The 27,771-nt window shown below is 28.7% G+C and overlaps 2 protein-coding genes across 2 annotated transcripts; one reads left to right on the forward strand and one right to left on the reverse strand.

The window, feature by feature from the left end:
* Positions 1 to 15,070: 15,070 nt before the first annotated feature.
* LOC130982574 (probable membrane-associated kinase regulator 6) lies at positions 15,071 to 16,388 on the reverse strand. Its single transcript, XM_057906610.1, has 2 exons — positions 15,578 to 16,388; positions 15,071 to 15,476 (listed from the first exon to the last, which is right to left on the reverse strand). The coding sequence occupies exons 1-2, from the start codon at positions 16,299 to 16,301 to the stop codon at positions 15,463 to 15,465; spliced, it is 738 nt and encodes a 245-aa protein (XP_057762593.1). The 5' UTR covers positions 16,302 to 16,388; the 3' UTR covers positions 15,071 to 15,462.
* A 5,834-nt stretch (positions 16,389 to 22,222) lies between these two features.
* LOC130982271 (plastidial pyruvate kinase 2-like) lies at positions 22,223 to 26,735 on the forward strand. Its single transcript, XM_057906210.1, has 12 exons — positions 22,223 to 22,677; positions 23,068 to 23,346; positions 23,508 to 23,673; positions 23,811 to 23,945; positions 24,076 to 24,186; positions 24,276 to 24,364; positions 24,523 to 24,585; positions 24,685 to 24,860; positions 25,057 to 25,159; positions 25,298 to 25,446; positions 25,833 to 25,941; positions 26,379 to 26,735. Exons 1-12 carry the CDS (start codon positions 22,441 to 22,443, stop codon positions 26,484 to 26,486), a joined length of 1,725 nt encoding a protein of 574 aa, XP_057762193.1. The 5' UTR covers positions 22,223 to 22,440; the 3' UTR covers positions 26,487 to 26,735.
* The last annotated feature ends 1,036 nt before the right edge of the window (positions 26,736 to 27,771 follow it).

A 27,771-nucleotide genomic window follows, 5' to 3' on the forward strand; every position in this document is an offset into this window, starting at 1 on the left:
ATTTCAGTCAGAAAATACCTGAAATCACAGAAAAACACACAAACTCATAGTAAAGTCCAGAAAAGTGAATTTTAACTAAAAACTAATAAAAATATACTAAAGACTAACTAAAAGATACTAAAAACATACTAAAAACAATGCCAAAAAGTGTACAAATTATCCGCTCATCAGCAGACAGCTTCGACCTCGCATCTAAGTTATCAATACAACGAGTAATATCGTCGTTGCCGCTCATATGGAAACTGAAGCGATTATTAAACATTAGTTCAGAGAAAAGAAGCTGAAGGAAGCGATCGGAGTGGTGGACAATGTGGTCATGGAGATGATAGGACAGAGAAGGAGGGAGATGGCAACAACGATGACGAATCTTAACAAATCAGATTTGCTATCTAGATTCATGGGATCCACGAACGAAGACGAGAAGTAGTTGAGAGACTTAGTTATTAATTTTTTGAGTATGAATTGGTTGAGAACAAGTTGGGGATTTTTTTTTTCTTGTGAACATTAAAGTTGTAGAGTGTGCATTGTGTAGCTTGAAGTTACAGTGCTAGACTGTTAGTGTTATGTGAGATATGATAAAAATTGGGAGAGAATAGTGTCGTTTCCGAATAGAAGAAACTCAGGTATCATTTTGTCCCTTATTAGAATTATCAGGGATTATTTTATCCTCCGTTAGAGTTGACAGAATAAAAGATTTAAGTGAATGACAGAATTAATTGTTAAGGATTAATTGAGTAATTAATTTTAGTTAGAGACTCAAAGTGTCTAATCTAAAATTTTTTAAGAAGCAAAATGGATATATACTCTAAATTAAATAAAATGGACTTAGCTTGTTCATATCAAATGAACTGCCAGTGCCAGCACAAATAGTTTGGTTTTTTTAATTTTAAAGTCGATTGCAATCAATAAAATTGATTTTATATAGATCATTTATATGATTGAGATATAAATGTTGGGAGCCACTCAGATAAAGACGCCTAAAATATTTTTTTTAAAGATGTTTTTCAATAATTAAAATTTAACGTATATAATCGATTAAATCATGTTATTTTTGTCAAAATTAGGCTAGACAAATTAATTTAACCGAAAAATGGTGAATCAAATCTTAAACTGATCTAAATTATTATTATTTTTTTATAAAAAATAACTACAATATTCTTATTATTTTTCTATTATAGGATTAAGATTTATAATTTTTAAAATTAATATATATATATTATATATTAATTTTGAAACTTAAACCTATGATAGAAAAATAAAGGACTAAAATTTAGGATTTTTAAAATTAATATATATAATAGAAGTATTTTAGTCATTTTCTATAATAGAGTATTGTAGTCATTTTTATAAAAAATAATATTAATTTAGACCAGTTTAAGATTTAATTCACCATTTTTTCGGTCAAATCAATTTATCTAGCCTAATTTTAACCAAAATAATACAATTTAATCGATTATATGTGTTAAATTTTAATTATTAAAAAATATTAAAAAAAAATTTTTAAACATCTTTATTTAAGTAACTCTGATAAATACTAAGTGTCTCGTATAATTTTATTTTCACCAGTGTATTTGGCATTTGGTAAGTTAGTCAAGATGACTTTGATGCGAATGAATAATTAATTAAGATAAATAATTTAAACTTGTATAATAATTAATTTAGTCAAGATAACTTTGAAGACATCAAATGCTATTTATTTGTCTATCTTAATTTTTGTTTGATTTTAGTTCTAGACGCTAAGACGATATATTCAATTTTATATACCTTTAATTAAATTAGTGTCTTAAGCAGACAGTAAAACTGTCTTTATTTATTGTCTTTTAAATACATAAATATAAATATAAATATACAAAAAAAATATTCATAAAAATATATAAATTTTTTATTATATTTGATAATACTAAACAAAATACATTAATATAAATTAAATATCAATTTTATTCTTATATTACTATCAATATTTCATTACTACTATTATAACTATTATTGTTTTTTAGTTTTTATCATTATCATCCTTTAACATTAATTTAAATTATTTTTAGCAAAAACTCTTTTAATAATCAATTCAACTATTTTTTCACGAAAAAACAAATTTATCACAAAAAAAAAATTCTTCTTCTACATCCACAGTATAACAATCTCCTCTTATTCTTCAAATCTAAAAAAATAAATATAAAAAACTTTGAATTACGCAAAAAAATTAAAAGAGTGAGAAGAGGAGGACAAAGATGAAGTAAAAGACGGAGAAGGAAATGAGAAAGGAAGGATGACGATAGAGTAAAGGCAGAGAAAGGAGTGAGAAAGGGAACATAAAAATAGAGCAGAGATGGAAAAAGAAGTGAAGAGAGAAGAAATAAAGTGGAGTAAATACAAAGAGAAGAGTGAGAAGAGGAAGACGAGGAGAGGAGCGTGTGACGGCAATTGCAGTAGCGATGACAAAGAAAAAGGATAACGACAAAGAAAAAGGAAAGGAGGAGCCAGGGTCATAAAATGAGATAAGAGAAGAAAGATAGATTAATGTTAGGGATAAGAGTGACATTTTAAAAAATTATTAAGGATAAAAGAGTAAATGTTTGTGTCTTATTCAATGTATCTCAGTGTCTCATCTTTTTTGAAAAACACCAAATACATATATTTTATGTATGTTTGTGTGTCATCAAGGCTTCGTTTGGTTACTGTCTTCAGAACATATAAACACAGACACAACTATACCAAAAGACATAGACACAGATAGACATAAATTTTTTAACGTGTTTGGTATCAGCGTACAAGACACAACAATTTAATTCAAATGTCCATTTTATCCTTATTAATTCTCTACCATCATCTTCCACCAACATTAACGCTGCCGCCACCATAACTTTCTACCACTACCACTGTCACCTACAATTTTTTAACTTCGTCGTAAAATACTATCTTCAACTTTTATTTATTCATCAGCTCAGCAATTCAATTTTCTCATAAAAAAAAAAATTGAAACTGGTTGAAATAAATAAAAAAAAACAAAAATGAAAAAACAGATCTTAAGAATGGTCAACTACTATTTTGGACTTTCTTGATTTTTTTTTTTTGCCTTTCTTAATGAAATTGATTCAAGTAATAGTGGAGACGAACAGATCTGAGCAACACCTGATGAATATAGACGAATAAATCTGACCGAAGAAGATGACCCATGGTGGTGATAGGCGCGACTGTGTGAAGAGAGAAAGAGAGAAGAGGAGGAAGAAGAAAGAAAGGGCGTCAATGGTGGTGGCCCGTGGCAGCGGTATGGAGGGGCAAAACAATGGAAGGAGACGCAGAGTGATGGGTGTGGTGATGCGAAGAGAGAAAGAGAGAAGGAGATGAAAAAGAGAGGCGAGGCAATGGCTATGGCGGTGGTGTGGATGAGGGACACAGCCATGGAAGAGGGAGGATGGAGGAAGGGACGTAGAGGTTGGAAAGATTTTGGGGGTTAGAAACATAGAATAGAGAAGATAATAAGAGAAAAAAAAGGGAATTAGGGTTAGATTAATTAGGGACATAGTTGGAATTAAAAAAAAAGGGATAAAAATATAAAATTTTGTGTCTTATAAGTTGTGTCTCAATGTCTCAACTCAATAAAGAGATACTAAAAATATGTATTTTATGTATACTTGTGTACCACCGTGTCTATTATAAATTTGTGTCTCAACAAACAGTGTCCATATTTTTAGTGTCCAAGGACACCAACCAAACGCATGTCAATTTACCATATTCTTAAAAAAATCGTGTCTCAATAAATAAATAATGGACATATAATATACCACCGTGTCTATGTATTAGTGTCTCTCTCCATCAAACAAATACAACCTAAAATATCCAAAAAATTTATATAGCGAGAAGGTGGAAAGTTAAAAAAGAAATAAACAATTAATAATTTTTTTAGAAAAATACATAAAAATGCTTACAAATATAGCTCACAAAATATATACTAATTTAAATTAGTTCATCATATATATATATATGAAACATTTGATTTTCGTTTAGAAAATTATAAGAAAAAAATTTTTACATTTGTCAAATTACTTTATTTTTAATCTGTGATCATTCTTTGAAAAGTTTAGATTCTAAGTTTTAGGATTTAGAAATTTAGAATTTAATTAGGGTTTAGGATTTAAAATTTAAAGTGATTAATCGACAATAATAAAAGGTGAAGTAGTTATAGACTTATAGTGATGTTAGAAGGAAAAAAAATAAATTAAATGTAAAAAAATTCATGAAAAATTTAGTGCAAAGTGATTATTAATTAATATTAATTTTTTAATTAGATTTTTATGTTAATTGTATATTAAAAAAATAGAAATATTTAATAATTAAAAGAAATTAATTAAAAATAATAAAAATTTGTCTTATTTAATATTTATTAATTATTACAATAAAAAAATATTAAATAAGACAACTTTTAAATTTATTTTTAACATTACTGATTTATTATTAAAAAAATAGAAAGATATTTATTGGCAAAATCTGCCGGCTCTAATTTAAGTGCAAGCTAAGGGTCCCAAACTCATCTATAATGAATATATGGTGAGTTTTAGCCTGGGGCTGGCAGAATGAGCCTTTCTATGAGGCTGGTACCGTCAGACACAGTTTTCAGGTTGTTTTGGTTTTTGTTTTATTTTTTTTCATTAAAAATAATATTTATATAAAGATCCTAAATAATTTTTTTTATATAAAGTACCTCTTTTTAGTTCTACAAGCATAAGTGGACCGAATGGACCTCATAAAAACTAGCCCAATATATTTTTACTGGATACTTAATAATAGAGTCATGGTAAATTTATTGTTTGAGTAAATGAAAACATCAGTCGAAAAAAAATTTCCATTTTCAAAAAATATTAAAGGGTAAAGTATTAAATTGGTCTCTTAGGTTTAGGCATAATTCTGTTTTGGCCCTTAAGGTTTAAATTGTTCTATTTGAATTCAAAAAAGTTTTATTTAGCATCAATTTAGTCCCACAGTGAGGTCAAAATTAAATAATTAACAAAATGTCTACATAACAATAGTACAAGAACAAAATCGATAATATGGAGAACACGTACAAGCTCCAGAGGCATAAAATCAACCATTGATGCATCAATACATTTATTTATTATTTTTTTATAATATAAATAAAATATTTTTTATAAAACTAAAGAAAATGATAAATAAATGTATTGATGCATCAATGGTTGATTTTGTGCCTCTAGAGCTTGTACTTGTTCTTCAGATTAACGATTTTATTCTTGAACTGTTGTTATGTAGGATATTTTATTAATTATTTAATTTTAACCTCACTGTGGGACTAAATTGATGCTAAATGAAACTTTTTTGGATTCAAATAGAACACTTTAAACCTTAAGGATCAAAACAGAATTACGCCCAAACTTAGGGGATCAATTTAGTAGTTTACCCAATATTAAAATTTCAGAAAATTGAAAGTGATACCCAGAAGCCATTGTTGCAACCATAATCTTAGCTTCATGTTCGGAAGTTTTGAAGAGATGCTAAGTGGAAACTGGTAGCAGAATACATTCAAAGGTACATTAAAAACTATAGCCCACTTTTTGAAATATCTGTCGAAATTGGGGGATGTGAAACTAAGGCGGTTGGGGTTAGGGTATGAAAAGGAGATGAAGAGAGAGCCGATGATCTTCAATGCAAGTAAATTTCTCAGCAGATCCAAGTTCATTTCGGATCCACGAATGTTGGGTATGTCTTAAAATTCCCTATTTTTCTTTTCTTTGTAGCTCATGGAAGATTATGAATTTACTATACTATGACACCTGTGGCTTTGTGATTGTGACAGATCTTATATTACAACAGAAGAAGAAGAAGAGTGAATTTGAATTTTTCTTTGTGCCTTGCCAACATTGATAATTACATGAACCGTGAGGTCACTTCTTCTTTTTGTTTGTATTTTCCCTCTCTCTTGGATAATACTGGCATTGTGAGCATTAGAGTCAACAAGACTTTTGAGAGAATGAGAAGGAGAAGACGAAGAAGGGGTATAAAAAAAAAAAATGCCTGCATTAGAAAAAGAAGAAGAAGCAAAAGAAGGGGTATCAAAAACAAGAGAGGTTGGAATTTTTTTTTTTTGGGTCAAGAACGAAGTTGAATTAAGATGGCTTATAAAACCCAAGACCTGCATCAAAAGGCCTATATTAAAAAAGAAATAAAAAAGAAATCAATAAAAGTCGAAAGGTTTACTCCGTACAGCCCAAAATCAAGAATATAGAGATTTTTCAATTTGGCATCTCAACATTTATAATTTACACATTAGACCATGTCCTTATTGCAAATAATGGTAACGAAAGAGGTGAATCACTTTAACTTTTTAATTTTATTTAAGAAACATTAATGTCGGATATCTAAAATGATACTTAAAAAGTAAAAGTCATTATCACTGAATAAATAGATAGAGAAAGTATTTCTTTTTACCGATAATGCTAAGGAAATAATAATTTTAAATTATTTTATTTAATTTAATATTTATTTTGAGACGTATTTGAAGTGAAAAGATGTTGGATATAATTTGATGATCACTTATAGAATCTTTATCTGTAAATAATTAGTGGTTATTCTTTTGTTTAGAGGAGTTATTTCACGTTAAGATAATTACTAATCGGTGGGTAATATCAAATAGTGGAAAAGAGTAGCAATAACTTGCTCTCCAAGTCGAATAGGGTGCACCATATCCCCTTGAACATTTTTTTAGTAGTTTCAGGCCAATCTTCCTATCCTAAACAGGCCCATAGTTGGTGGACCAGTTTTTTTGGATCATGACCTCGATCATTTGGGTCATGGTATAAATAATATTTATAATTATATATATGACACAAAACCCAAAAAAAAAATTATATATATGACACATGAATAGTTATATACTTATATTTATTCAATTTTTTTTTTAAGATTTATGTGAATTTTACATAGACTTATGCTGATTTTTTTTTTTTTGAAAATAATAAGAATTAAACTTCAAATCTTTTAGATATAGAAATTCTGGTACTATATCGTGAAATTATTTTTTCTAAAAATTTAAACTGATTGAAAAATGACATAAATAATTTATTTTTAATATGTTTCAAATATTTTTTTTCTTTTCACATTCTTCTAAATTTAAATGCACTTAAGATACACATAAATATTTTTTTTTAAATTAAATACCATCGTCAATAATTTAAAGTATATATCAGTTGTAAACAAATTTTACACACTACTAAAATGCATGCTTACAAGTCTAACTCAATATATAGTGTGTATACAAGAAAAAAAAAATGATATTCTATAATCAAGGAGAAAAGTGGTGTGGTATGTTTAGCAAAGTGGTGACATGTTTATATATTATTCTAAACCGATGCAAATATAAGAAAAGCAAAAAAGTGCATGATGAAAGGAGATAACTCTAAACTGAGGACGACGGCTATGAACTTTTTGTTCCTTTGCATAAATTCTCTAGCTAGCTATAATAAATGAATATAAAAATGATACATATCCAAAAAATTCAAAGGAGGACCTTAATAATTATCATATGTTGCTGACCCTTGTGTATATGCATTTAATGAATTGTTGCGTTTTAATTGAAGTGTGATACTACAAACATACATTAGTTATATCTTATATGATATGATATGATATATTCTTTAGGTTGCCTTAACATCTTAGCTAGGCATTTGATTCCGACAACAGGCATTTGTAGCCATGTTTTGGTCCCCTTGATATATATAGCTACAATACATTCGTTTCTAAGAAGCTAACTTGAATCTACTAGGTAGCTAGATAGATAGCTAGGAACATAATCATCAATAGTATACATTATGATCAATTAATAATTCCCCTACATATTGTTTTCATAAAAAAACTTGTTGGATTCGTAAATGTTAACCTACCCTTAGCTTGGTACTTGTCTGTAGTAAACTAGGGGTAAACTAAAGTTAAGTCACGAGTAATATTCTGATAATGAAAGGCTATCATCAATTTTACAGCTTTTATTTCTTAACTTGTTATAAGAACATTTATTAAAAATAATTCTTTATAGAAAAATATTTATAGTACGCGCGCACACGTATATATGCCTTTATGTTTTTATCCTATATTATATTACAAATATATTAAAATCAACTACCAAAATCAATTATCAATAAAAAAAATACATATTAAATTAAATATAAATACACATTAAAAATAAATTAAACCGTATATATATTTATACGTAAATATATTGGTGACTGATTTTAGTAGCTAATTTTAGTGTATAAATAATATTTTTTTATAAGCTTAAATTTTAGGTGAAATAAAACTATAATATGATATTAGAACTTTTATGATTTAAGAATTTAGAATTCAATTTTTGTTAGATTTTTAAAGAAAAAAATAGTATAAAATAAATTAAAAAATAAGAAAATACCTATACAAAAAAATAAAAAAAAAATTGTGTTTGAAGAGATAGGTTAGAATACAAAATTAAATGTTTGGGGAAAAAAATACACATATATATTACAAAATTTTATGTGTTTAAATGATTTTTTAAATAATAAATTTAAAAATTAAATTTTTTAAGATGATAACATACGATTGATTGTTTGTTTAAAACTCTTTTATATTAATAGCTCATAAAAGTTTATATATATATATATATGAATTTTGTTAATCCTTAACAAATCTTTATTAGAGCATTAGTTAATTAAAAAGCTTTATTTGGTTAATCTTTAAAAAGCAGTTCCAAGTTCCAACTAACAAACACTATTAAAACTAAGCAAGACAATATTGAATCATGTGTCTCTTTACATACTGAACCCAAAACCCATGTGTGTTAACATCATCATCATAACATGAACATAGAATTGAAGTTAAGAAAAACAGAAAACCTACTCCAAGTTTCCAAGTGTCAGATATTTAATTTTAGGGTTTCAGCTTGGAATATATATTATTCAATGTTATATACTTTTCAACTCATGAGTATGTTACATATGAAGTCAAAAAGACTCTGAAAACCTCAAGATTGCTCTCACACTTTTTCTCTCAAATCGAAATATATATTATCTTAGCTTAATCTTCTACTATTGTCCACTTGTTACAGCAATAACAATAATGATCTTCTCGTATCACAATCATATTTATTAATTAATTTTTATAATAGATTATTATAATTTTCAAATTATTCTTTTTTCAATTTATTGTTTATTAACCACTTAATAGAATGTATAGTATTAATATAAATATTCAATATATATGTGGTGTGGAACAACTCCACATAGTTTTGCATGGTCCCCTCAGCAACAACTCCCTATTCACCAATTAACTTTTAGGTTAATTTATTATATGTTCTTATGCTACTGATGATGATGAATATCTGCATGTGTATCTCAAGTAGGGAGCAATAAAAATTAATTTTTCTGGTGAATGAAAAAAATTAAATTAGTGTAGAGAATAACATGAAAATTTTGTATATACTATAATTTGCTAGTTTCCTTTGAATAGTAAGTTCAAATTTAACGTATTTATTTTTTATTAAAATAACTTAATAGTCTAAATGAAATACGAATTGTCGACAATCATATCAGCATATAATCTAAGATCAGAAATGATTGGTAACAAAAAAAAATCAACAAAAAAAATCATAACTTACTTTATTTAGCATTTATTAATTGTTGCGATAATTAATAAATGCTAAATAAGGCAAGTTTTGACTGTTTTTTGTCTCCATAGCATTACCCATTAATATGCTAATAGTTTTAATTTTTAACCGTTAATCTTAATTATAAAAATATATATAATATATTGATTAAAATCAACAATTAAACTATTAAAATACTAGTCAGAAATAATATTTAAATTTTTTTTATATCTTTATATATATTGTACGAATTAATTATATTAAAAATATTATGATATGTCAGCATCAAGCAATAGAAATTTTGCCGTTTAGATTGATGTTTCAAAGGTATGGGGTTTGAGACAATTATTATTGATTTTACTGAGTAATCATTAAGCCCTAACAGTAGAAGGATCCTTATCTTATGCATCCTATTAAGCATATTGTTCACCCTAATGTTGGTGAAATTAGGAACATTCAGAGCTATTTCAGCACCTTGGCCGTTTACTTTTACTAATGTTGATTTTGTCCCGCTATGCTTGTTTTCAAAATTTGAAACCCTAGATCCCCATCTTTTTAGGACAATATCATTTGGTATCTTTTAGTTATCTATGCCTTTGTGGGTTGTCCCAAACTTTTTAGGTACCAACCATTCTAGGCCAGAGAGATCTATGTATATATTATGGTGAAAGTGAATTGAATGAGAGGTTTTGTTATTTTTGTTTATTTATAATTATTTGGATGAATAGTACTATTAATTAGTGTTTGCAAACATCCCTTCAACCTTAAATGTAGGACATAATAAGGATAACTGATGCATGTTGTCCTTATTTCTAGGTCAGTTTCTAGTTGCATTGTGTTGTCCAATCAAATTAAGATACTGTTTTTCCCGTATAAAAAATCAATAAAATTAAGGCAAACATTTTTTTTTAGATAGAAAATTATATTTAAATGGGTATATGGGAAACATGAATTTTAGATATGTGATTTTTGAATTTTAGATGTGTAATTTTTAATTTTTTGAACATGTAAAATATTTGGTAGCTGATTTTTTTTCTCATTTTTTTTATTTGCAAGACCGTATTCAAATATTGGGTAATGTTAGATAATTAATAACTTTTTTTAACAACATAAACAACCACCAATCAAATCAAAACATACTACACCTCTAAAGTACTCACCTAAATTTTAATATTAGAATAACTATCCGCACACCTAATGAAATGAACATTCGATATATCAATTGTTCACATTGTTTAGTATTTTCATTGTTTACCTATACTTTTTCTTAAATATTAGACGAGTTACACTGTATTTATTTTCAAAATGAAAACCATACTTAAAAATAATTAAAAAAAGGATAATTAATATAATAACTACTAGAAAGGTTCTGAGGGTTTATTTATTTCCATATATACCAATCTTTTTTTTTTTTGAAAAAAAAAACATCTTACTATTTTTTGTTACAGCTAGCACATATATGCGATTTTTACAATTTTTTTTTTTGAATAATTAAGTGGGGGCCGGGGAATCTATGGTTCTATATATTGCATGAAAGATGCAGCTATGGACTATATAAATCTTTGCTAAAAGCCATGGTGGAAAAATGATGAATACATATCAAGAAGAAGCATGATCATGTGTAAGGTTTATGGTCCCCCCAAAACCCTAGCTAATAAGCTGATGATGATGTTGTATAGCAACAAGAGAAAAACATTAATTATTATATGTGTGACAATAATTAATAAATTAAAATGCCTAAAAAATAAAAGGGGATAAGTGGTGGTGACATACATTGTTGTGCTTTCCTAACCGCAAAAGCATATAAAATCCAAAGAGGAAAACAAAAAGTAAGGAGAGATTTACAAAGGGAATTGGCATTTCTCTTAGCACATCTTTTCTATGTCCCCTTCTTACTCATGTTTCCATGTGATCAGCTTCTAGCTACTTAGCCAAACTAGCATGCATATATAACTATATAACTCTTCAAACCACTTTCAATGGCTAACATTAAGATTCCATATATACACACATATATATATTGGACCCCATTCCCTTTGAGGGGACCATTTTTTATTGTTTTTATCATGTCTTTCATTTTTACCCGCATTATTACAATCACTACTTAATTACTCTATCTTTAAACTCACGTTAAACCAAAATATTGGGGTACTTAGAACTTATACTTTCCAATAATTATGCCATAAGCTTGTAGATTACTAAAGTAACATATGCCACGCTATTGGTTTTATATGATAATAAGCGCCGTTATTATTATTCTTAAAAGATGAAAATTCAGGTGCAGTTAACTTTAGGTGAAGTTGATAGTTCAGACCGGTTAAATGATTTGACTGATTTGATTAAATTTTCATCTAACGACTCTTAGTTATTAACTTCACGTAAAGTTGACTGCACCTAAATTTTCACCATCGCAATATTTAAAATATAATATAATCTTTAGCGACGAAATTTTGTAATGAAAATTTTCTATCAATTATTAATGACGGATGTATCCGAAACAATGATAGAATAAATGGGAACTGGAATTTTTTAAATTTTAGTGATATATAGATAAAATTTTCTGTCGAAAATTTCATCACTAATAATAATATGTGTCACTAACCTATGAAAATCCATTGATCCAATTAACGAATACATAAAAAACATTCATTAAAAAATATATATACTAGCTAGTATATTATAAACTTTTTGACTAAGGAACAAGTATCTTTGAAGATATAATTGAGCATGGTATATGAAGGATGTAGCATCTACCTAAATATCTGCTTTTTATGGAGACAAATTTTGAGTTTTGAAGCTGACATGCTGAGATGATGATGATTATGTGTTGAAGTTGGTTGTCTATGGGGATGAACTAATCAACTAACTACCATAATAGTACCATACTCCATTATTATGGATGTCAATCTGTCATCACTAATAATTCTTCATTCTTGTTATTATAATTGCTTCTTCACATACATCTTATAACATTAGGCAGTAGTATATATAACTGTTATAACTAATAATGCTAATTCCTCTGTGGTCCTTCCAACAAACCCATATGATTTGGGCGAAAAATTTGTACTAGGGGATTTCAAAATTCAACATCCATGTATATTGCAAGTTTTTTTTTTTTTAAAGAAATTATTCATTTATTTATTTTATAATAAAACTTGTTTATTGCGTATGTGTTAAAAATCAGATAGAATGAGGACAGACATAAAGAAGTAATCTTTTTTGTTTTATCTTCATACTTTATGTTTGAATAATTAAATATAGGAAATTAAATTTTAATTAAATAGTATTATTAGTCAAATTTTTATTATAATTTTTTTTAATATTCTTTTTTAGAAAATTTATGTTGTAGAGATATAATCATTTATGTTGTCTTTTCGGTTTAAACTTTTGGGAGGAGTAATATCATGACATGGTATCAGAGTTCTATATCAAAAAAATTTAGAGTTCGATCATTCATTTATGTTGCGTCCTTTTATTAATTAGTGTAAATTTTTAGAATTAATAGTTTCATAACAATTTAAAAGTTAATTTTTTAACTTAAACTCTAAAAATTTAACTGCTCAATTAAATTTTGGAAAAATTATAGAAAGTCAACAAAATTTATTATTTTTTATCTGGAGTTAATCAGTAATATTTAAAAGTATAGACAAAAAATATATAGTTAAATTGTTAGAATAAAAAATTTAATTGATAATTAAAAATATTAATAAAAAATAATAAATTTTAAAGGTTTTTTTTTAAAAATTGTTTGTTTATATTTTTTATTTTGATAAAATTTTCAAACATATTGGTATGAGTTACGCACGAAAGAAACTCTGATGTTGGATAATTTTGTTGATTCTCTATAAGTGATGATAAATGCATGAGGTGGGGTCTACCATATGGTCCTTACATATCAAGAATCATATCATTCACACTCACAGTGAGGTCTAAGTCCTAACAATACATCATTTAACGTGGCCCTCTATGGAATTTCAACTTCATTAATTCTACCTCCAAACATCAGTACACATCTTTTCCTTTCACCTTTTTCTTTTTCTTACTAGAGTTTAATTAGGGCAAATTAAATCTCATGTGTCAAAATGTAGTGTGTGTATATATATAGAATTGAAAAGTTTTTTAAATGTAACAAGAACGAACACTAGTATTTCAGTAATTTTAATAATTAATTTTAATTAATATATATTTTATAATTGAGATTAATGATTAAAATTATTAAAATATAGATATATCTAGTTCACTTGAAATTTTTTCTATAAAATTAAATGTCTAAGGTTTAATTTTCATTGCTAGTAGCTATCTACTTTCCCTTCTAGAGAAAACAATTTAAAAGGGAGTGTAACTGGCAGACAAAGATTGATGAGACTCCTTATTCCTTAATTGGATAATATCCAAATAAGGGATCACTCACATGCATCATTGATTTCTTTAATCAAGCTAAATTCAAACATGATTACCTTTAATTTGTTTAATCACATAATAATTGAAGAATTCAGACTTTAAAGTCATCATCACCATAATAAGAATACAAAAATATTTAATAACAAAAATATTTAATTATTATAATAATTAATAAATATTAAATAAAATAAATTTTGACTATTTTTTTGTCTTTTTAACATTATCCATGAAGATATATATGGTTCTTAATGACCTTCAAATTAGAAGCTAAGGCTTATTAAATAAATGATAATGACAATCAAGTTATTAATTGAAATATTCAACAGATATTTCTAATTATTAATGTTAGCATTAAAATGAATTTAATTATCATGGAACAAAAACATTCTCGGCATGTCAAATCATAGTATAGCAACATATGAATACAATGATAGACAGAAGTCACAGAACTACACATACTTTTTCATTCATTTAATAATATCCTTCATACTTGTCAGTGAAAAAATGGTTCAACTTTTGGCATGTGACTTGGCTAGTTACAATGCCCAATTTGTTCAATAAAGGGTAACATACTGTCACAAATACTAAACTTTGTAATTATTATCACAAACAAAAACATATATATACGACAATGTTTTATGTATATAAAAAATTAAGCTACTGAATCAATTCATATTTATATTGCATTTTAATTTGACTAGTCCTGTATGAAGTAACTAGCATTCTTCTAAATAACAATTTGAGATTAACAATGCACTAAATTCTCACTCATTTGTACATCATTAGAGTACTTAATTATGGTTTATGTTACATAAATCCACAGACAATAATCTAGCTAGTGTTCTGCATATTTAATTTGTTATCATGAAATATATGTCTCCTTTAGTGTTGTTCATTCATCATTACCTTAAAATTTGCAAAAAGCTTTCTAAAATTTCAAACTTGCTCATCAAAACTGTCTTCAATCACTTGAATCAATCAATCAACACTTTTAAGAAGGGAAAAGAAAAAGGAAAAAAAAAAAAAAAAGAAGAACAAAGTAGCTATCGGCAAAGGATAATATTAATGAAATTATCAGCATTATAATATATATATACATACTGATTCATTTTGGCATTTAGCACACAATTTTCTAATTCCAACATCAGTTGAAGAAAATTTCTCAACTGAAGTAAAAAGTGTTTTTTCTCCCCCATATTAACAAGATAAACAAACAAAATTGTACTCTTTCTCTTTTCTTTTCTTTTTTCTTGAAAATTATGCCTCACCAACCACATATTTATTTTTCTTATGAAATTCCATTATCCTTCTCCAAGCAGAGGAAGATAGAAACAGAGAAAATGAGTGGCTGCTGAATTCTGGCCTTGAATAATTTCTTCACCTAAATTCTTTTTCCTTTTCCTATTTGATTTTCTATCTTCAAATTCTTCCATCTTGCAGCATCATTAGCTTCTTCTTTCTGCAATAAAAAAAACAAGTTTCAAAGTTAAAAATGAACATAATGCTATCAAATTCAAGGGAAAACAAAAAGCTTGTTCTGAATTGATGAATTAAACATACCAATGGATCTCTTGCAATGAAGAACTGCTTCATAAATTGAGCTCTCAGAATCACAAGACTTTCTCCAATCATCTGCAGAATAAGCAACACTGATTCTAGGAGATGCTTCAGAATAGTATCCCCTATTCTTCACTGATTGACTCCTCTTAACAACTTTCTCAGTGCTCGAATTCGAACTAGTCTTGCTGTGGTTCTGACCCCTCAGTTTTCTACACAAGGGCCTTAAGAAATTCAGATACTTTTGAATTATCCTCCTTGATAATGTTCTGCACCTTTTCAATGAAGGACATCTCGAATGAGCCGAAGAAGAAGGCGCAGCCGCGCCATTCGACGCATTCGAAGAGGAATTTAGGCTTGGAAGATTGGAATCTAGGACCCCATGATCATCATATTCTTCCATCTTCAATGATTGAACAAAGAGAGGCATGAGGTAGCCATTGGAAAACAATTGATCTGCATCACTTTGTGATTGTGAAGAAGTTGGGAAATCAAACTTGAAATCTTGAGAGCAGTTGCTGCTGTTCTTTGGGAAGAATCTCTTTGAAGGTGGCATTCTTGGATCCATTTCAATGAATGAAGAAGCTTCATCAGAATAATAAGCATCAAGAGAAGTTCTCAATGAACTATCTAAGCTCTCTAGTGAAGGTTTAAGGTTCACTAACCAACTATAAGAGAAGCTTTCAATAGAAAGAGGTTGTGAAGAATGTGAATGTGAACTTTCCATAGCTTCTTCTTTTTCTTCTTCTAAATTCTAATAACTCAAATTAATTGAGAAATTTCAAGCTTAATTCTCTTATGTAGCATATGTTTGAAGATGTGAACATATATATATGTTATAAACTTATATGTATATATATAGCTTTGAGATATGATATGTTATGTTATGTAATCTCTCTCCAACAATTGGGTATGTGGCTGTCTGGCAAGAGACAATGAAATTTAATAATTGGAATTCAGAAAAAGAAGAAAAGAAACAGAAAAATGTGAGCCCTCACTATAGGTCCATAATGTCTTGTTGCATCACTAGTTAACCTCACCTTTTTCTTTTTAATCATTTGCTGCTTTATATTTTTTTTATTTTTTACTAAAAGGAGGAGTTGGTTGGGTTCTAGAACTTGAAATAGTTTATGATATCACATTCTAACTATAACTAGAGTATAATTTTGAGGCTATTTTTTTTTTAATGGACAAAATATTGGTGTTTTTGTTGAAAATGGAAGTATTTGGTGTAATTAGAGATGAGTGGATTTTTTTTGTGGGAAGTCAACACGTGGGGGCGTGGTGCAACATGTGGGGGGCGTGGTGAACACGTGGTAGCATTCTGGCCAACAACACGTAGCAGCATCTTAGCCAACACGTGGGGGCGTGTTGAATAATTTCCACAATACTGTACACTTCAAATGTCAATATTCAACCAAAACACCAATTCTCTTTCTATATTAAAAATAATTTCTGTAATTTTGATGCACTGAGAATAAAAAATTTTAGATAAATTTTAAGTTGAACTTAAAAATTAGTTACTTTTATTGATATGGTAATATAATTAGGTTTTTTACGTAATTTTTTATTGATAATATATGAAAATTAAATTTTTATAATTATTATTAACTAGTGAAAAAAGGCAAGAGGAGGTTCATGCATGCAATTCATGTTCAGGTAGGTACATTATGAATCTAAAAGAAAAAAAAATTAAACAAAATTAGTCCTCTGCTTTAATTTGGAATGTTGCCTTTAATAAACTTTTGTTCACTAGCTAGATCAAAAGTAAGCAAGGGGAATCTTTGTAATCTCATGAGCTGAATAGTCAACAAAATAATTAGTTCAAATCCTCAAAAACTTTGTTGTTATATATAAACCATTGTTTCCAAAACAATATCTCTATGTGGTGGATTATTTATTTTTCAAAATTTTAGTTTGAGTGAATTTTTTTTTCCTTATGATTCTATGTTTGGTTGTTGTCTTCTTGTTGTGTTGGGTTTTGTTTAATATTTGGATTTGGATTGATATGACCACTTAATAGGAAGGGTGATTTCATCACTTTGATGATCACATTCTAACTGCTGCACCACAAGTTGAACACAAAGGATAAAATTAAATATCCCATTATACCACATTTATTATTACTATTATTATTTGCATGTAACCCAAATGATTTTGATTTGTATATTTTATTGGATCATTATTATATGCATGAGATACTCAAGACAATATTATTGTTTCAAGAAACAGAAAAAGTGGTGGTGGTATTCCATAGGTATGTAGAGTCATGCATTTTTTATTTATATTTTAAATTATTATTTTTCCTAATAGAGTCTTATACAAGACACAACATACTTAAACATATCTAGAAATGATCGTCTACATTGAATGTCCTTAAAAAAAAATAAATATGTCACTAATTTTTTATTTTAAAGATAAATAAATCGATTAATTAAAAATATAAAATATTTTTTATTTTTTAAAATGTAATACATATAAGTTTTTTTATGGATCGATTTGTTTTTATATATTTTAAACGAAAGAACTTAAATATTTCATATTTTTAAAAAATCAACAATAATTTTATATTTTTAATTAATAACAAATTTATATATCTTTAAATTAAAAAATATTAGAGGCTTATTTGTAAAACTAGGAATACAAACTATTCAACCAATTGTATGAATATTTACATACTTTTTAGTAATTAAGTACTCACATATTGAATTAGTAGTTAGGGTAACTATCTCTAAGTTATAAGTATTTTTTAATTAAATTAATATGTAAATTTACATTTATTTACCCAAATACAAACATACAACTATACAAGTATGAATTGGAGACCAATTACAAAGTGCTCTAAGACCAAATGTCATAAGTCATAAAGATAATGTATATTTTCTCTAGAAACTCAGATGCAGTTAACTTTATATGAAATTGATTGTTGAGAGTCATTAAATAATTTGACAGATTTTGACTAAATTGTTATCTAACGACTTTTAACTATCAACTTTACATAACTTTACATAAAATTAGCTGCACTTGAATTTTCATTTTTTTTTTATAGAAGAAAACAGAAATGGATAAATTACTTAATAATATGAAATATTAGAAAAAAAGAGGAAAAAAATATCAAGAGGTTTTCATGGGAAGGAAATAATCTCAGGCTTTTCCATCCACCACAAGCCTTTTGTGGTGATGCATATAGAAATCTCCTAGCAATCTATAGTTTAAAATGTTAATGAAGAAAATTAAGTAAACTATATATGTCATTTTCAGGCTGAAGATGAACTATTTAGTTTTGAAAAACAACTCAAGAATTTTTATCATTTTATTAATTTAAAAAGAAAGGAGACAAGGGTCCCTAGGGATGTCGGATAAAGAAGTAGACATGAACAAAGGTTTTGAGGACAAAAGCCTTCAAGCCAGGATAGCAGAGTGACTTGAAACCAATTGGTCCCCTCTTCTATGTCCCATTTAAGACAATAAGTATTGGCTGCTAAATCCAACACTCATTAATGTGGTCTAATTCTGATAGCAACCTTACACCATTCATGTAACTACAATTCAACCTTAACTATGGCAAAAAATAAAAAATAAAAAAAATTTACCAACACCTAATAATGATATATAAATTTTATCCCAAAAAAAATTTTAAGAATTTAATTTTTATGCACTGACATATTTTATTAAAATAGTTAATTGTATATTAAGTCGATTAAAATAGTTAATTATAAAATTTATCATTTAAAAAGTTATCTAAATATATAAATTTAATTCCATGAGTATGTAAATCTTTTTACAATGTGAATGTATCAAAATTAAATCAAAGTTTTAATAGTGAGAATTGAAGTTTCCAAATTTTAAATATATTGAAAGATTCACATATTTATTTCATTTATGAACTAACAATTTTAAAAAATTTGTAACAAATATTTTGAAGAAATTTTCATGAATAAAATAATCCATCATATACAGTTTTAGATAATTAGATAAACTTGTCAGTGAGAGTAGAGAATGAATGCCAGCTAGCTCATCATAGAGGTGTTTGTTTTGTACAAAAAAGTTTTCATTGCAGGGTCATGAAAGTGAGGATTATAATATATGTCAGAGTCCTATAATATTCTGTGCAGTTTAAATTGTTGTTACATATATGTCTTTAATTAATTGTTCACTTTTCAGGTTTTTCATTTTTCAGATTTCAGACCATAGAACTCCTGAACTATATTATCTTGTAATTTTGTCTACATTTGGCGTGTAGTATATGTTGGATTTTCATTTCTATCGATGTTGGGTAACAAATAATAAATGTTAGAATATATATTTTTGAAATAATATTAAGGTACGGTTAATTTGTGTTTTTATTGTTCTATTTTTTTGTTTTTATAATTTTATAAAAAAATATTATTTTTTTTCATAAAATATTGAAAATAAAAGGTATAAACAAATCAAACAAACCCATTTTTAAAATATTGAAAATAAAAGGTATAAAAGGTATATTTGTAATTTCATTGTTATATCACTCTATCAGTGGATATAATTAAGAATTAGTCTCATGAATTTTAAACCTTTTATATTTTGGTGAATGAAATGTCCTTTCGTAGTTTTATACAAATAAATGAAATTTGAAACTCATTCAAGGAAACTCAATTGACACAAGACATTATTAGAGTTGATGCAATAGATAGGAATAGCTAGACTATTATTGTTAATTATTTCATAGTATCTAGATACTAGAAATGTAAAAACCAAGCATTCTGGCAACTATATATGCAACAACATTATTGGCAACATGGTTCCTAGCTAGCCTGTACAAGAACTTTAAGAAAAAGCATATTGATTCTCTCAATTTATTTTCTCAATATTTTTAAGTATAATTTTTACTATATAATATTAATTTCTCACACATGAGCCACCAAAACTTTTGGAAAAGGACGGAGTGAAAAAATATAAGATGAAAAATATCACATTTAATTCAAAATTTTAAGATAATAAATTAATACGTTTTTCATCTTATAAATTCTTTATTTTTTTTATTCTCTTCGATGTGAGACTAATTTTATGCACTCTTTACACTTAATATTAACATTTAATGTGATAGACCAATGATTTTTCATTTAAATGCTTATTACTGACCGATAAATGACTACATATACATAAATTAGATCATCTAAATGTGATTCAAAACTTAAACATGATGAATAAATTGATCACTCAATAAATTTAAATTATATTTTTTTTAGTCTCATTTAACATGTGTATAATAAAAAATCAAATTTTACAATATCACTTAAAATAAATGTTAAAAGTGTTGAGACAAAAACACTGCCAAACTAACTAGTAAGCATACTACTAGTAGTATATCACATACCATAAAAGCTAAGATTACTTTTTTAGTGATAGAAGAAGAAAAGTTCATGAAAAAGAATCTCATCCCATATATATCCATGGTGGAACAAATCAAGAAAACAACCCCTGCTTATTGGTGTAGTAGGAAGAACTAGGCAACTAGTATTTCAGGACTAAATAGAAAGAACAACACCAATCACCATTTGAAAGTTATATATCAACATGACGTGATCTTTTCATCATAATAATTATGCAAATTATTTATACATATATCTTCATCATCAAATGCATATGTATATAACATCTTCAATTCCTCTATATGTATGAGCCAAAAATTATACAACTATGGAAAACATGAAAGGCATATATATATACCATGTGCTATTCTCAAAGAATAATTGTGAGTATATTATTTATTATGTGCTTAATTATATTGATTATGAATGCTTTGACAGTAGTTTGAACATTGTTAATCAGTTCGATCATGCTGTTATATCAAATATATATATATATATATATATATATATATATATATATAAATTATTTTGCTCAGCCGACACTTAAATATATGTCCCACTGCACACATAAAAAATTATATATCCCATGAAATATATGCAAGCTTTAAATCACCAAAATCTACTAAAATATTTGCCAATTGGAAGCTTCTTATTGAATACAGTTTTTTATATAGATTTTTTTGGTAGATATCATAAAGAATATTTTACAACTTTGATTGTTAGATATTGTCATTATATATATATATATATATATATATATATATATATATATATATATAGTGTAGCATAATTTTCTTCTGTCCACAAAAAGTTAAAAATAGAATTATCAAATTGATAGTGAAATTTTTTTTGGGTCAATATAGTGAATTGTTTTTTTTTTGTCAAGGCAAAATAGTGAATATTTTTGGTACTTGCAATATAATGAATTGGTTTTTTTTTTGGTCTTGGAATATAGTGAATTGTTAAATCATATAAATGGAAAATTTTGGGCCACAAATTTGTTTATTTGGACAACCATTTGGGACACTGGAAAAGCCTCCCAATGGTATCATCTATAGGCCCATGAATCTTTAAAAGGAAATAAAGCCCTGATGCCCTCCTGACCAAAAGAAGAGTCCTGATGCTCTCAGCTCCTCATTATTGGGCTATCACTTTTCTGACTTCAACTAAACTCATAGGCCCAAATTGTGGCCCATAGTTTCGTCGAAACTTTAGTTCCAAAAAAAATAACAAATGCATGCAAGAAAACGACATCGCTTTAAAGCTGAGACATCATCGTGGACAAGCAACGGCAGCAACGGTGAAGGGACACTTTGACACTTCCATTCGTTTGTGTTCGATACGAACGAGGTCTCTCTCAAAACCCAAAGCTCCAACTACCTCTTTCTTCTGAGATTCTCCGTCAAATTTGGCTTTGATTTTTCCAACATCCGCTCACCACCTTCTTAAACTTCTCACTCTTCTTCTTCTATTCATAACATCAACGCATTCTCTCTCTCTCTCTCTCTCTCTCGCTCAATGGCTCAGATTGTGGCAACAACACGATCCATTCAGAGCACCCTTTTGTGCCCTACTTCAGGATCTGCAAATGAAAGGGCGCGTAATCTCTTAAAGCCTCCAACTTTTTCCTCCAAGGTTTTCTCATCAAATGGGATCAACAAGTGCCCCCAAGATGCATTCAGAAGCTGCAGGATCAATGCGAGGAAATCTGCATCTGTTGAAGTTATCCCTGTCTCCGCTGAAGATGATCCAAAGGTTCCTTCTTTTCATCTCTCTCTTGCTTCCCTCTTATTAGACTTTCTTTTTGTTGCTAAAAAGTGATGGGAAAATATTGGAATTTGAGATTTTGAATAGGACCCCATATGTTGAAAATTATGGAAAATGGAAATGGTTGTGACCCTTAACAATAGAGTTATGTTTGTGGAAAAATGAATCTCGTTTTTTTAATTGAGATTTGAGCATTGAGTAGTTTGCATGCTGAGAGTGTATTTGAAATTATGAGATTTGCTAGCTAGCTTTCAGCTGTGTTTACATCATGTGTAAACTAAATATCAGAAGGAGATGTGCACACAATATTGTTAAATCTTTGTTGGTGCATCTTTATAACTATCTGAAAACTTTAACTTGGTGTGTTTTGGTGATTAGATTGAGGAGCAATTGCGTGGTGTGCCGCAACTTCTTGATGCTTCGAATGGAATGTGGTCGAAGCCCACGTTTAGGCGCAAGACGAAGATAGTTTGTACTATTGGTCCTTCCACCAATACCAAGGAAATGATCTGGAAGCTGGCTGAGGCCGGCATGAATGTCGCACGCCTCAATATGTCCCATGGAGACCATGCTTCGCATCAGAAAGTTATTGACTTGGTTAAAGAATATAATGCACAAGCAAAGGATAATGTAATTGCAATTATGCTTGATACTAAGGTATGTTATACTTCATGAAAGCATTTCTTCTTATTATGATTAATGTAATAAAATTTTTGTGCAAATAGTGTTACTATCATTAGCCTATGTTTTTAATATTCCTTTTCTGTATTGAATTATGTGCAGTGTCATATGTTAATATCTTTTTTCTTTATTTTCAGGGTCCTGAGGTGAGGAGTGGGGATCTGCCACAACCAATCATGCTATCAACTGGACAGGAATTCACTTTTACTATCCAAAGAGGTGTTGGAACTGCAGATTGTGTTAGTGTGAACTATGATGATTTTGTCAATGATGTGGAACCTGGGGACATGCTTCTTGTTGATGGTATGGGGTCTACTATTTGACAGAAATTACTTATCCTAAAGCATGTAAATATAATGTTGAGGTGGTTTATTTTCATGACCCCTTTATAGGTTAATTATATGATGGCTTTGATGACTAAATATATAATGATGACCCAGGTGGTATGATGTCGTTGATGGTAAAATCTAAGACAGAAGATTCCGTTAAATGTGAAGTTGTTGACGGAGGAGAGCTCAAGTCAAGAAGGCATTTAAATGTTAGAGGAAAAAGTGCAACACTTCCTTCCATCACTGGTGAGACTTTAGATGAGTAATCATATTCTTGATGATTTTCCAACTAGTGTCTTTTGGTATTTGGGTACATGGTGATGCTTGAGAATATAGTGATTTCAATGGAAATAATCTTCTCATTTATTTACTGCAGAGAAGGATTGGGATGATATCAAATTCGGAGTGGATAATCAAGTTGATTTCTATGCTGTCTCCTTTGTTAAGAGTGCTGAAGTTGTGCATGAACTGAAGAATTATTTGAAAAGTAAAACATTTATAAGATATATATCATATCGAGTTGTTTGGTGCATATTTGAATCATAAGAATGATAAAGTCTCCATTCAATACTGCAGACTCTGGAACTGATATACATGTCATCGTAAAGATTGAAAGTGCAGACTCTATACCAAATTTGCATTCCATTATCACTGCGTCTGACGGGGTGCTTAACCTAATCCTTGAATTACTCTTAACTCTTGCTGCTAAGTTCTGTGGTTGATTTAGCATATATTGTAAATGCATATTCTTCTCCACTTTTTTTGAATGTGTTTTGTGGAGTACTTCTGTGTGTTTATATTTACCTGATTCCTTCCTTTTCAGGCTATGGTTGCCAGAGGAGATCTTGGTGCTGAGCTTCCTATTGAAGAGGTTCCACTTTTGCAGGTAAACAAACTGTTATATAAAGATAATGTGAGCAATTGGCATCATTTAGTCGAAATCAAGTTAAGCTCATCTTAAATTCCATAATGCTTGTAAATGTAGGAAGAGATAATCAACTTGTGCCGTAGCATGGGAAAAGCTGTTATTGTGGCCACAAATATGCTGGAAAGCATGATTGTTCACCCAACACCAACCAGAGCGGAAGTATCGGACATAGCAATTGCTGTTCGAGAAGGTTCTGATGCAATAATGCTGTCTGGAGAAACTGCCCACGGAAAGTAAGTAAATAGTTTTGAATATTGCATGCTTGAGTAGTACTAATCTTGAGCCGCCGAATTTTTGTAGCGGCATATAAGAGACCTTGAAGATAAAGTGAGCTTTACCAGTAATGTTCCAATTTTATAAGGAAGAAGGGGAATAGGCTGATTCTTAGAAAATGATGTACTTTATATATTTGTTTTTCTTATAACACAGGTATCCGCTAAAAGCTGTGAAAGTAATGCACACAGTTGCGTTACGTACAGAGGCTACTATACCAGGGGGTCAAATGCCACCTAATATCGGTCAAGTGTTCAAGGTTTGAAGTTGATATATTTTGTATCCTTGACTAGTTTATGCATTCATTGCCTTCCCAGGTGATTCTTGGCATTGATATATGTATTATGTTTTTCTTTTTTCTTTTTTTTTTCTTTGCCCCTTCTTTGGCTCCATGTAGAACCACATGAGTGAGATGTTTGCATACCATGCAACCATGATGTCTAACACCCTTGGCACTGCAACCGTCGTCTTTACGAGGACGGGTTTCATGGGCATCCTACTGAGCCACTATCGACCTTCTGGGACCATATTCGCCTTTACTGATGAGTAAGTTCTCTTTTATAACATCTGTGGATCTTTTTGGTTCAAAAATTAACAGTTTTCCTGCGTAGTATCTCATGAAACTGATTATGTGATGGCCTTGTGAGGTGTTACGAATTTCATGGTCCTCTAGCAATTGTCTTGAGCTGTATTAAATGTCATGACAGTGGATTTCTTTCCTTAGTTTTGTTGACGTATTTGAAAGCAACTATGCTACATGTACACAAAAAATCAGTCACTTGTACAGAGTACATGTTGAAATACAAAATACACGTTAAAAATGAATTAAACAACACATGTATTCATACACAAACACATGGTGACGGAGTACAACAGAGCACAACAGAGATGGCACTGTATCTACCTAGTTTTGAATTTTGCTTGTTGTGCAGTAAACGAGTGCAACAGAGATTGGCACTGTATCAAGGAGTCTGCCCTATATACATGCAATTTTGCGATGATTCTGAAGCGACCTTCAGACGAGCCTTGGATTTGTTGAAGGTAAAGGGTTTAAATTAAAGCACTTTTATTATAACATGTAATATAAGATGATAACTAGTGGCATGGAATGATTATAAAACCTTCATGAATCCCTCCTTAACATGATAAACTAGCACTTCTCTTCATGCATGCAATAAACCATGGACCTTATGCAGATTTCATTACATTTAGCGACATATTTTTTAAGAATTAAATTTTGATGCACTGTCAGTATAAAACCGTTTTACACGTACATCTAATCAAATAACGCTACATTAGCAAAAATAACTATTTTTTATGTTGACTGCGTGAATGGTCATCCAAGAAAACAGTTGTGATGGCATTAGTTTTGCACTGTTATTGCATGAAAATTAAACTCTATTTTTAATCCTTTTAAAGGGATTATTATTAAGTCTTGCTGCTCCTAATTTAGCCTATATGATGATTTATGTATGCAGAATCAAGGAATGGTGAAAGAAGGAGAAGAAGTAGCACTTGTACAAAGTGGTAGGCAACCTATATGGAGGTCCCAAACCACACACAATATCCAAGTTCGGAAAGTGTAAGATCATAAGATCACAATAATGGAGAGTGGTAACTGATTTCAGTCTTAGGAAATATACACTACCATGTCATCTTATTTAACACTTTGCACATTGATGCCAGTCTTTACTTTTTCTTTTATAATTTGTTTATTCATTTTATGTTTTTCAGTTTATCAGGAACAAACTTCTGTATATGTTCTTGAAATTTGGGTGAAAATTTTGAAATAAGGCATAGGCCATCAAGGCCTTTGAATATACATTAGTACTTTATATGTCATCATCTTAATTTGTTTATATTCTTATAAGAGTTAATCACTTTTGAATCATTTAGTAAGTCCACAAATTCAGTGACACGGAAGAAGGGGTAGGGTGCCGAGGATCTATCCCTAGAAATCTTGTGAAGTTGCAAATATAATTTGAGAGAGTTTAATGCTTATGCCTGATGTTGCTTATAGTAATGCTGACCTTTTTTTTTAAAAGAAAATGTGAACTTTTTTTAATGATTAACGTGAAACTATGAAGGTACATTATTTATGTTCTTATGTAAAATGAACTTCTCAATAAATAATGTTATTTTGAATTTGAGTGATATAGAATGGTGTAGTCTGTGGTGTATCATCAGGAATATAATTGAATATGGTGGTAGGTTTATATTAATATTAGATTCATTATTAGAGGTTTCAATTTTCAAGCTTGAATGATGAGAATTAAAAAAAATAGAGAGTAAATACCAATTTGCTTCCTGTTATTTATCTTTTATTTGAGACTGATCCTTCATGAAATACACAAAATCAAACTGAATTTAACTTATTATTGAATCATGAAAATAGTATAAAAAATTTGTATAACCTTATTTTACTAAAATAAACTATATACAAGTCATTTTTATCTATATTGCACATACTCAAAAAAAGAAACAAGGATAACTCCAATTTCTCAAAGTTAAAGATGTCAATGTTTTTAAAGAACGGTAAAGTAAATGAAAACAAAGCAAAATACAACTAAACTATTACATGAAATTAACCATTTGAACTAGTTTTTCTTACGAAGTTTTACATTATTCAATTATATGAAAGAAGAAGATATTGCCGCTGTTCAAGAAGAGTCAAAAAAAAAAAAAAAACCAAATTGGAGGACTATTCCAAGTGCAGCTTTGTAAACGGATTTAACATTTGTATTGTACATGACCAAATAAGAACACTGATAAACTAATCAAGTTGGTTGGTCTAGTGATTAGTTTATTAGTTTATTAATCTGCTTAAGTAAGTGTAAATTCTGTCTTGTGTATAAGTAACTTATTGATCGA

The sequence above is a fragment of the Arachis stenosperma genome, chromosome 5 (genome assembly GCF_014773155.1).
Source record: "Arachis stenosperma cultivar V10309 chromosome 5, arast.V10309.gnm1.PFL2, whole genome shotgun sequence".
In the NCBI taxonomy this organism is placed as follows: domain Eukaryota; kingdom Viridiplantae; phylum Streptophyta; class Magnoliopsida; order Fabales; family Fabaceae; genus Arachis; species Arachis stenosperma.